At 51.0% G+C, this 12,562-nt stretch overlaps 1 protein-coding gene across 1 annotated transcript in view; it reads right to left on the bottom strand.

Moving 5' to 3' along the window:
- Nucleotides 1-12,562, bottom strand: part of LOC139405486 (homeobox protein cut-like 1) — a 153,928-nt gene that overhangs the window by 54,054 nt on the left and 87,312 nt on the right. The window contains exon 5 of the mRNA XM_071147822.1: nt 447-584. Within this exon, the coding sequence (XP_071003923.1) occupies nt 447-584 (138 nt within the window). The remainder of the gene's footprint in view (nt 1-446; nt 585-12,562) is intronic.

The raw sequence follows: 12,562 nt of genomic DNA, 5'->3' as shown, positions 1-12,562 counted from the left end.
CCTCCCTCCATCCCTTCCTCCCTCCCTCCATCCCTTCCTCCCTCCCTCCCTCCCTCCATCCCTTCCTCCCTCCATCCCTTCCTCCCTCCCTCCATCCCTTCCTCCCTCCATTCCTTCCTCCCTCCCTCCATCCCTTCCTCCCTCCCTCCATCCCTTCCTCCCTCCCTCCATCCATCCCTTCCTCCCTCCCTCCATCCATCCCTTCCTCCCTCCATCTCTCTCCTTCCATCCCTCCATCTCTCTCCCTCCATCCGGATCCTTCAGTGTGCCCAGAGTATATATAGAGAATATTCCATGACCACTGCATGTCTGACACACCGCTTTCTCTGACCAGATAAACCCTTTTCTCGCTCCATTTTATTAGTGTGTGTGTGTGTGTGTGTGTGTGTGTGTGTGTGTGTGTGTGTGAGAGTGTGTGTGTGTGTGAGAGTGTGTGTGTGTCTCACCCTGGTTCTTGACCTCAGTAAACTCTTTGTTGTAGTCCTCTAGAGTCTCTCTGAGTTTGAGGTTCTCTGTCTCGATGTCGTGCATCCGCTGGAGCTTCAGCTGTAACTGCTGACCCAACTCCAGCACAGGGACGGGGTCTGAGAAAACACACACACTACGTTACACACACACACACACACTACGTTACACACACACACACTACGTTACACACACACACACACACACACACTACGTTACACACACACACACACTACGTTACACACACACACACACACACTACGTTACACACACACACACACACACACTACGTTACACACACACTACGTTACACACACACACACTACGTTACACACACACTACGTTACACACACACTACGTTACACACACACTACGTTACACACACACACACACTACGTTACACACACACACACACACACACACTACGTTACACACACACTACGTTACACACACACACACTACGTTACACACACACAACGTTACACACACACAACGTTACACACACACTACGTTACACACACACTACGTTACACACACACACACACTACGTTACACACACACACACACACACACACACACTACGTTACACACACACACTACGTTACACACACACACACACACTACGTTACACACACACACACACACACACACACACTACGTTACACACACACTACGTTACACACACACTACGTTACACACACACTACGTTACACACACACACACTACATTACACACACACACTACATTACACACACACACACTACATTACACACACACACACTACGTTACACACACACACTACATTACACACACAGAGAGAGACAGAGGGAGCTCGCTAGCGTGGGGAGGCTAGCTGAGGAGTGGCTAATTGGTCCTGTTGAGGAGAAACAGCAGAGATATACTGTACAAGGTCAGAGGTCATCTGCTTTCGGACAAAAGAGCAGGAACCCAGACTTCACCAAAGAAATCGGAAATACAGACATTGTCAAGAAATATGGTATAGAGGAGACAGACCCACTGGTTGTCCTCTAGATTCTGGAGAACTGGTAGTCCCATCCACCAAACTACCAGGTGGGTGGTATGGAGGAGACAGACCCACTGGTTGCCCTCTAGGTTACAGAGAGCTGGTAGTCCCATCCACCAAACTACCAGGTGGGTGGTATAGAGGAGACAGACCCACTGGTTGCCCTCTAGGTTATAGAGAGCTGGTCGTCCCATCCACCACACTACCAGGTGGGTGGTATAGAGGAGACAGACCCACTAATTACCTTCTAGGTTACAGAGAGCTGGTAGTCCCATCCACCAAACTACCAGGTGGGTGGTATAGAGGAGATGGACCCATTCTGTCTCTCTCTCCCTCTTACAACTACGCATACAGTAAACTACACATACAGTAAACTACACATACAGTAAACTACACATACAGTAAACTACACAGAGTAAACTACACATACAGTGAACTACACATACAGTAAACTACACATACAGTAAACTACACATACAGTAAACTACGCATACAGTAAACTACGCATACAGTATACTACACATACAGTAAACTACACAGAGTAAACTACACATAGAGTAAACTACACATACAGTAAACTACACATACAGTATACTACACATACAGTAGAAGTAGCACGGCTCTCTCTACAGTTTACACTGGTGGTGGATCTATCCATCTCTTACCTGGGACATCTATCTCCTCTCCTCTCTTACCTGGGACATCTATCTCCTCTCCTCTCTTACCTGGGACATCTATCTCCTCTCCTCTCTTACCTGGGACATCTATCTCCTCTCCTCTCTTACCTGGGACATCTATCTCCTCTCCTCTCTCACCTGGGACATCTATCTCCTCTCCTCTCTTACCTGGGACATCTATCTCCTCTCCTCTCTTACCTGGGACATCTATCTCCTCTCCTCTCTTACCTGGGACATCTATCTCCTCTCCTCTCTTACCTGGGACATCTATCTCCTCTCCTCTCTTACCTGGGACATCTATCTCCTCTCCTCTCTTACCTGGGACATCTATCTCCTCTCCTCTCTTACCTGGGACATCTACCTCCTCTCCTCTCTTACCTGGGACATCTATCTCCTCTCCTCTCTTACCTGGGACATCTATCTCCTCTCCTCTCTTACCTGGGACATCTATCTCCTCTCCTCTCTTACCTGGGACATCTATCTCCTCTCCTCTCTTACCTGGGACATCTATCTCCTCTCCTCTCTTACCTGGGACATCTATCTCCTCTCCTCTCTTACCTGGGACATCTATCTCCTCTCCTCTCTTACCTGGGACATCTATCTCCTCTCCTCTCTTACCTGGGACATCTATCTCCTCTCCTCTCTTACCTGGGACATCTATCTCCTCTCCTCTCTTACCTGGGACATCTATCTCCTCTCCTCTCTTACCTGGGACATCTATCTCCTCTCCTCTCTTACCTGGGACATCTATCTCCTCTCCTCTCTTACCTGGGACATCTATCTCCTCTCCTCTCTTACCTGGGACATCTACCTCCTCTCGTACCTGGGACATCTACCTCCTCTCCTCTCTTACCTGGGACATCTATCTCCTCTCCTCTCTTACCTGGGACATCTACCTCCTCTCCTCTCTTACCTGGGACATCTATCTCCTCTCCTCTCTTACCTGGGACATCTATCTCCTCTCCTCTCTTACCTGGGACATCTATCTCCTCTCCTCTCTTACCTGGGACATCTATCTCCTCTCCTCTCTTATCTGGGACATCTATCTCCTCTCCTCTCTTACCTGGGACATCTATCTCCTCTCCTCTCTTACCTGGGACATCTATCTCCTCTCCTCTCTTACCTGGGACATCTACCTCCTCTCGTACCTGGGACATCTACCTCCTCTCCTCTCTTACCTGGGACATCTATCTCCTCTCCTCTCTTACCTGGGACATCTACCTCCTCTCGTACCTGGGACATCTACCTCCTCTCCTCTCTTACCTGGGACATCTATCTCCTCTCCTCTCTTACCTGGGACATCTATCTCCTCTCCTCTCTTACCTGGGACATCTACCTCCTCTCGTACCTGGGACATCTACCTCCTCTCCTCTCTTACCTGGGACATCTATCTCCTCTCCTCTCTTACCTGGGACATCTACCTCCTCTCGTACCTGGGACATCTACCTCCTCTCGTACCTGGGACATCTACCTCCTCTCCTCTCTTACCTGGGACATCTACCTCCTCTCCTCTCTTACCTGGGACATCTATCTCCTCTCCTCTCTTACCTGGGACATCTATCTCCTCTCCTCTCTTACCTGGGACATCTATCTCCTCTCCTCTCTTACCTGGGACATCTATCTCCTCTCCTCTCTTACCTGGGACATCTATCTCCTCTCCTCTCTTACCTGGGACATCTATCTCCTCTCCTCTCTTACCTGGGACATCTATCTCCTCTCCTCTCTTACCTGGGACATCTACCTCCTCTCGTACCTGGGACATCTACCTCCTCTCCTCTCTTACCTGGGACATCTATCTCCTCTCCTCTCTTACCTGGGACATCTACCTCCTCTCCTCTCTTACCTGGGACATCTATCTCCTCTCCTCTCTTACCTGGGACATCTATCTCCTCTCCTCTCTTACCTGGGACATCTATCTCCTCTCCTCTCTTACCTGGGACATCTATCTCCTCTCCTCTCTTACCTGGGACATCTATCTCCTCTCCTCTCTTACCTGGGACATCTATCTCCTCTCCTCTCTTACCTGGGACATCTACCTCCTCTCCTCTCTTACCTGGGACATCTATCTCCTCTCCTCTCTTACCTGGGACATCTACCTCCTCTCGTACCTGGGACATCTACCTCCTCTCCTCTCTTACCTGGGACATCTATCTCCTCTCCTCTCTTACCTGGGACATCTATCTCCTCTCCTCTCTTACCTGGGACATCTACCTCCTCTCGTACCTGGGACATCTACCTCCTCTCCTCTCTTACCTGGGACATCTATCTCCTCTCCTCTCTTACCTGGGACATCTACCTCCTCTCGTACCTGGGACATCTACCTCCTCTCGTACCTGGGACATCTACCTCCTCTCCTCTCTTACCTGGGACATCTACCTCCTCTCCTCTCTTACCTGGGACATCTATCTCCTCTCCTCTCTTACATGGGACATCTATCTCCTCTCCTCTCTTACCTGGGACATCTATCTCCTCTCCTCTCTTACCTGGGACATCTATCTCCTCTCCTCTCGTACCTGGGACATCTACCTCCTCTCCTCTCGTACCTGGGACATCTACCTCCTCTCCTCTCTTACCTGGGACATCTATCTCCTCTCCTCTCTTACCTGGGACATCTATCTCCTCTCCTCTCTTACCTGGGACATCTATCTCCTCTCCTCTCTTACCTGGGACATCTATCTCCTCTCCTCTCTTACCTGGGACATCTACCTCCTCTCGTACCTGGGACATCTACCTCCTCTCCTCTCTTACCTGGGACATCTACCTCCTCTCGTACCTGGGACATCTACCTCCTCTCCTCTCTTACCTGGGACATCTATCTCCTCTCCTCTCTTACCTGGGACATCTACCTCCTCTCTTACCTGGGACATCTATCTCCTCTCCTCTCTTACCTGGGACATCTATCTCCTCTCCTCTCTTACCTGGGACATCTATCTCCTCTCCTCTCTTACCTGGGACATCTACCTCCTCTCCTCTCTTACCTGGGACATCTACCTCCTCTCCTCTCTTACCTGGGACATCTATCTCCTCTCGTACCTGGGACATCTATCTCCTCTCCTCTCTTACCTGGGACATCTATCTCCTCTCCTCTCTTACCTGGGACATCTATCTCCTCTCCTCTCTTACCTGGGACATCTATCTCCTCTCCTCTCTTACCTGGGACATCTATCTCCTCTCCTCTCTTACCTGGGACATCTACCTCCTCTCGTACCTGGGACATCTACCTCCTCTCCTCTCTTACCTGGGACATCTACCTCCTCTCGTACCTGGGACATCTACCTCCTCTCCTCTCTTACCTGGGACATCTATCTCCTCTCCTCTCTTACCTGGGACATCTACCTCCTCTCTTACCTGGGACATCTATCTCCTCTCCTCTCTTACCTGGGACATCTATCTCCTCTCCTCTCTTACCTGGGACATCTACCTCCTCTCCTCTCTTACCTGGGACATCTACCTCCTCTCGTACCTGGGACATCTATCTCCTCTCCTCTCTTACCTGGGACATCTATCTCCTCTCCTCTCTTACCTGGGACATCTATCTCCTCTCCTCTCTTACCTGGGACATCTATCTCCTCTCCTCTCTTACCTAAGACATCTATCTCCTCTCCTCTCTTACCTGGGACATCTATCTCCTCTCCTCTCTTACCTGGGACATCTATCTCCTCTCCTCTCTTACCTGGGACATCTACCTCCTCTCCTCTCTTACCTGGGACATCTATCTCCTCTCCTCTCGTACCTGGGACATCTACCTCCTCTCCTCTCTTACCTGGGACATCTACCTCCTCTCGTACCTGGGACATCTACCTCCTCTCGTACCTGGGACATCTACCTCCTCTCCTCTCTTACCTGGGACATCTATCTCCTCTCCTCTCTTACCTGGGACATCTATCTCCTCTCCTCTCTTACCTGGGACATCTACCTCCTCTCCTCTCTTACCTGGGACATCTACCTCCTCTCCTCTCTTACCTGGGACATCTATCTCCTCTCCTCTCTTACCTGGGACATCTACCTCCTTTCCTCTCTTACCTGGGACATCTACCTCCTCTCCTCTCTTACCTGGGACATCTATCTCCTCTCCTCTCTTACCTGGGACATCGACCTCCTCTCGTACCTGGGACATCTACCTCCTCTCCTCTCTTACCTGGGACATCTACCTCCTCTCGTACCTGGGACATCTACCTCCTCTCGTACCTGGGACATCTACCTCCTCTCCTCTCTTACCTGGGACATCTACCTCCTCTCCTCTCTTACCTGGGACATCTATCTCCTCTCCTCTCTTACCTGGGACATCTATCTCCTCTCCTCTCTTACCTGGGACATCTATCTCCTCTCCTCTCTTACCTGGGACATCTATCTCCTCTCCTCTCTTACCTGGGACATCTATCTCCTCTCCTCTCTTACCTGGGACATCTACCTCCTCTCCTCTCTTACCTGGGACGTCTATCTCCTCTCCTCTCTGACCTGGGACGTCTATCTCCTCTCCTCTCTTACCTGGGACGTCTATCTCCTCTCCTCTCTTACCTGGGACGTCTATCTCCTCTCCTCTCTTACCTGGGACATCTATCTCCTCTCCTCTCTTACCTGGGACATCTATCTCCTCTCCTCTCTTACCTGGGACATCTATCTCCTCTCCTCTCTTACCTGGGACATCTATCTCCTCTCCTCTCTTACCTGGGACATCTATCTCCTCTCCTCTCTTACCTGGGACATCTATCTCCTCTCCTCTCTTACCTGGGACATCTATCTCCTCTCCTCTCTTACCTGGGACATCTATCTCCTCTCCTCTCTTACCTGGGACATCTATCTCCTCTCCTCTCTTACCTGGGACATCTATCTCCTCTCCTCTCTTACCTGGGACATCTATCTCCTCTCCTCTCTTACCTGGGACATCTATCTCCTCTCCTCTCTTACCTGGGACATCTACCTCCTCTCGTACCTGGGACATCTACCTCCTCTCCTCTCTTACCTGGGACATCTATCTCCTCTCCTCTCTTACCTGGGACATCTACCTCCTCTCCTCTCTTACCTGGGACATCTATCTCCTCTCCTCTCTTACCTGGGACATCTATCTCCTCTCCTCTCTTACCTGGGACATCTATCTCCTCTCCTCTCTTACCTGGGACATCTATCTCCTCTCCTCTCTTACCTGGGACATCTATCTCCTCTCCTCTCTTACCTGGGACATCTATCTCCTCTCCTCTCTTACCTGGGACATCTATCTCCTCTCCTCTCTTACCTGGGACATCTACCTCCTCTCGTACCTGGGACATCTACCTCCTCTCCTCTCTTACCTGGGACATCTATCTCCTCTCCTCTCTTACCTGGGACATCTACCTCCTCTCGTACTTGGGACATCTACCTCCTCTCCTCTCTTACCTGGGACATCTATCTCCTCTCCTCTCTTACCTGGGACATCTATCTCCTCTCCTCTCTTACCTGGGACATCTACCTCCTCTCGTACCTGGGACATCTACCTCCTCTCCTCTCTTACCTGGGACATCTATCTCCTCTCCTCTCTTACCTGGGACATCTACCTCCTCTCGTACCTGGGACATCTACCTCCTCTCGTACCTGGGACATCTACCTACTCTCCTCTCTTACCTGGGACATCTACCTCCTCTCCTCTCTTACCTGGGACATCTATCTCCTCTCCTCTCTTACCTGGGACATCTATCTCCTCTCCTCTCTTACCTGGGACATCTATCTCCTCTCCTCTCTTACCTGGGACATCTATCTCCTCTCCTCTCTTACCTGGGACATCTACCTCCTCTCGTACCTGGGACATCTACCTCCTCTCCTCTCTTACCTGGGACATCTATCTCCTCTCCTCTCTTACCTGGGACATCTACCTCCTCTCGTACCTGGGACATCTACCTCCTCTCCTCTCTTACCTGGGACATCTATCTCCTCTCCTCTCTTACCTGGGACATCTATCTCCTCTCCTCTCTTACCTGGGACATCTACCTCCTCTCGTACCTGGGACATCTACCTCCTCTCCTCTCTTACCTGGGACATCTATCTCCTCTCCTCTCTTACCTGGGACATCTACCTCCTCTCGTACCTGGGACATCTACCTCCTCTCGTACCTGGGACATCTACCTACTCTCCTCTCTTACCTGGGACATCTACCTCCTCTCCTCTCTTACCTGGGACATCTATCTCCTCTCCTCTCTTACCTGGGACATCTATCTCCTCTCCTCTCTTACCTGGGACATCTATCTCCTCTCCTCTCTTACCTGGGACATCTATCTCCTCTCCTCTCGTACCTGGGACATCTACCTCCTCTCCTCTCGTACCTGGGACATCTACCTCCTCTACTCTCTTACCTAGGACATCTATCTCCTCTCCTCTCTTACCTGGGACATCTATCTCCTCTCCTCTCTTACCTGGGACATCTATCTCCTCTCCTCTCTTACCTGGGACATCTATCTCCTCTCCTCTCTTACCTGGGACATCTACCTCCTCTCGTACCTGGGACATCTACCTCCTCTCCTCTCTTACCTGGGACATCTACCTCCTCTCGTACCTGGGACATCTACCTCCTCTCCTCTCTTACCTGGGACATCTATCTCCTCTCCTCTCTTACCTGGGACATCTACCTCCTCTCTTACCTGGGACATCTATCTCCTCTCCTCTCTTACCTGGGACATCTACCTCCTCTCCTCTCGTACCTGGGACATCTACCTCCTCTCGTACCTGGGACATCTACCTCCTCTCCTCTCTTACCTGGGACATCTATCTCCTCTCCTCTCTTACCTGGGACATCTATCTCCTCTCCTCTCTTACCTGGGACATCTATCTCCTCTCCTCTCTTACCTGGGACATCTATCTCCTCTCCTCTCTTACCTGGGACATCTATCTCCTCTCCTCTCTTACCTGGGACATCTACCTCCTCTCCTCTCTTACCTGGGACATCTATCTCCTCTCCTCTCGTACCTGGGACATCTACCTCCTCTCCTCTCTTACCTGGGACATCTATCTCCTCTCGTACCTGGGACATCTACCTCCTCTCCTCTCTTACCTGGGACATCTATCTCCTCTCCTCTCTTACCTGGGACATCTATCTCCTCTCGTACCTGGGACATCTACCTCCTCTCGTACCTGGGACATCTATCTCCTCTCCTCTCTTACCTGGGACATCTACCTCCTCTCGTACCTGGGACATCTACCTCCTCTCCTCTCGTACCTGGGACATCTATCTCCTCTCCTCTCTTACCTGGGACATCTATCTCCTCTCGTACCTGGGACATCTATCTCCTCTCCTCTCTTACCTGGGACATCTACCTCCTCTCCTCTCTTACCTGGGACATCTACCTCCTCTCCTCTCTTACCTGGGACATCTACCTCCTCTCCTCTCTTACCTGGGACATCTACCTCCTCTCCTCTCTTACCTGGGACATCTATCTCCTCTCCTCTCTTACCTGGGACATCTACCTCCTCTCCTCTCTTACCTGGGACATCTACCTCCTCTCCTCTCTTACCTGGGACATCTATCTCATCTCCTCTCTTACCTGGGACATCTACCTCCTCTCGTACCTGGGACATCTACCTCCTCTCCTCTCTTACCTGGGACATCTATCTCCTCTCCTCTCTTACCTGGGACATCTACCTCCTCTCTTACCTGGGACATCTATCTCCTCTCCTCTCTTACCTGGGACATCTATCTCCTCTCCTCTCTTACCTGGGACATCTATCTCCTCTCCTCTCTTACCTGGGACATCTACCTCCTCTCCTCTCTTACCTGGGACATCTACCTCCTCTCCTCTCTTACCTGGGACATCTATCTCCTCTCGTACCTGGGACATCTATCTCCTCTCCTCTCTTACCTGGGACATCTATCTCCTCTCCTCTCTTACCTGGGACATCTATCTCCTCTCCTCTCTTACCTGGGACATCTATCTCCTCTCCTCTCTTACCTGGGACATCTATCTCCTCTCCTCTCTTACCTGGGACATCTACCTCCTCTCGTACCTGGGACATCTACCTCCTCTCCTCTCTTACCTGGGACATCTACCTCCTCTCGTACCTGGGACATCTACCTCCTCTCCTCTCTTACCTGGGACATCTATCTCCTCTCCTCTCTTACCTGGGACATCTACCTCCTCTCTTACCTGGGACATCTATCTCCTCTCCTCTCTTACCTGGGACATCTATCTCCTCTCCTCTCTTACCTGGGACATCTACCTCCTCTCCTCTCTTACCTGGGACATCTACCTCCTCTCGTACCTGGGACATCTATCTCCTCTCCTCTCTTACCTGGGACATCTATCTCCTCTCCTCTCTTACCTGGGACATCTATCTCCTCTCCTCTCTTACCTGGGACATCTATCTCCTCTCCTCTCTTACCTAAGACATCTATCTCCTCTCCTCTCTTACCTGGGACATCTATCTCCTCTCCTCTCTTACCTGGGACATCTATCTCCTCTCCTCTCTTACCTGGGACATCTACCTCCTCTCCTCTCTTACCTGGGACATCTATCTCCTCTCCTCTCGTACCTGGGACATCTACCTCCTCTCCTCTCTTACCTGGGACATCTACCTCCTCTCGTACCTGGGACATCTACCTCCTCTCGTACCTGGGACATCTACCTCCTCTCCTCTCTTACCTGGGACATCTATCTCCTCTCCTCTCTTACCTGGGACATCTATCTCCTCTCCTCTCTTACCTGGGACATCTACCTCCTCTCCTCTCTTACCTGGGACATCTACCTCCTCTCCTCTCTTACCTGGGACATCTATCTCCTCTCCTCTCTTACCTGGGACATCTACCTCCTTTCCTCTCTTACCTGGGACATCTACCTCCTCTCCTCTCTTACCTGGGACATCTATCTCCTCTCCTCTCTTACCTGGGACATCTACCTCCTCTCGTACCTGGGACATCTACCTCCTCTCCTCTCTTACCTGGGACATCTACCTCCTCTCGTACCTGGGACATCTACCTCCTCTCGTACCTGGGACATCTACCTCCTCTCCTCTCTTACCTGGGACATCTACCTCCTCTCCTCTCTTACCTGGGACATCTATCTCCTCTCCTCTCTTACCTGGGACATCTATCTCCTCTCCTCTCTTACCTGGGACATCTATCTCCTCTCCTCTCTTACCTGGGACATCTATCTCCTCTCCTCTCTTACCTGGGACATCTATCTCCTCTCCTCTCTTACCTGGGACATCTACCTCCTCTCCTCTCTTACCTGGGACATCTATCTCCTCTCCTCTCTTACCTGGGACGTCTATCTCCTCTCCTCTCTTACCTGGGACGTCTATCTCCTCTCCTCTCTTACCTGGGACGTCTATCTCCTCTCCTCTCTTACCTGGGACATCTATCTCCTCTCCTCTCTTACCTGGGACATCTATCTCCTCTCCTCTCTTACCTGGGACATCTATCTCCTCTCCTCTCTTACCTGGGACATCTATCTCCTCTCCTCTCTTACCTGGGACATCTATCTCCTCTCCTCTCTTACCTGGGACATCTATCTCCTCTCCTCTCTTACCTGGGACATCTATCTCCTCTCCTCTCTTACCTGGGACATCTATCTCCTCTCCTCTCTTACCTGGGACATCTATCTCCTCTCCTCTCTTACCTGGGACATCTATCTCCTCTCCTCTCTTACCTGGGACATCTATCTCCTCTCCTCTCTTACCTGGGACATCTATCTCCTCTCCTCTCTTACCTGGGACATCTACCTCCTCTCGTACCTGGGACATCTACCTCCTCTCCTCTCTTACCTGGGACATCTATCTCCTCTCCTCTCTTACCTGGGACATCTACCTCCTCTCCTCTCTTACCTGGGACATCTATCTCCTCTCCTCTCTTACCTGGGACATCTATCTCCTCTCCTCTCTTACCTGGGACATCTATCTCCTCTCCTCTCTTACCTGGGACATCTATCTCCTCTCCTCTCTTACCTGGGACATCTATCTCCTCTCCTCTCTTACCTGGGACATCTATCTCCTCTCCTCTCTTACCTGGGACATCTATCTCCTCTCCTCTCTTACCTGGGACATCTACCTCCTCTCGTACCTGGGACATCTACCTCCTCTCCTCTCTTACCTGGGACATCTATCTCCTCTCCTCTCTTACCTGGGACATCTACCTCCTCTCGTACCTGGGACATCTACCTCCTCTCCTCTCTTACCTGGGACATCTATCTCCTCTCCTCTCTTACCTGGGACATCTATCTCCTCTCCTCTCTTACCTGGGACATCTACCTCCTCTCGTACCTGGGACATCTACCTCCTCTCCTCTCTTACCTGGGACATCTATCTCCTCTCCTCTCTTACCTGGGACATCTACCTCCTCTCGTACCTGGGACATCTACCTCCTCTCGTACCTGGGACATCTACCTACTCTCCTCTCTTACCTGGGACATCTACCTCCTCTCCTCTCTTACCTGGGACA

Source organism: Oncorhynchus clarkii, unplaced genomic scaffold, assembly GCF_045791955.1.
Source record: "Oncorhynchus clarkii lewisi isolate Uvic-CL-2024 unplaced genomic scaffold, UVic_Ocla_1.0 unplaced_contig_6067_pilon_pilon, whole genome shotgun sequence".
Taxonomy (NCBI): Eukaryota; Metazoa; Chordata; class Actinopteri; order Salmoniformes; family Salmonidae; genus Oncorhynchus; species Oncorhynchus clarkii.
The sequence above is the reverse complement of the archived record's forward strand: the minus strand, read 5'-3'. Positions and strand labels throughout refer to the sequence as shown.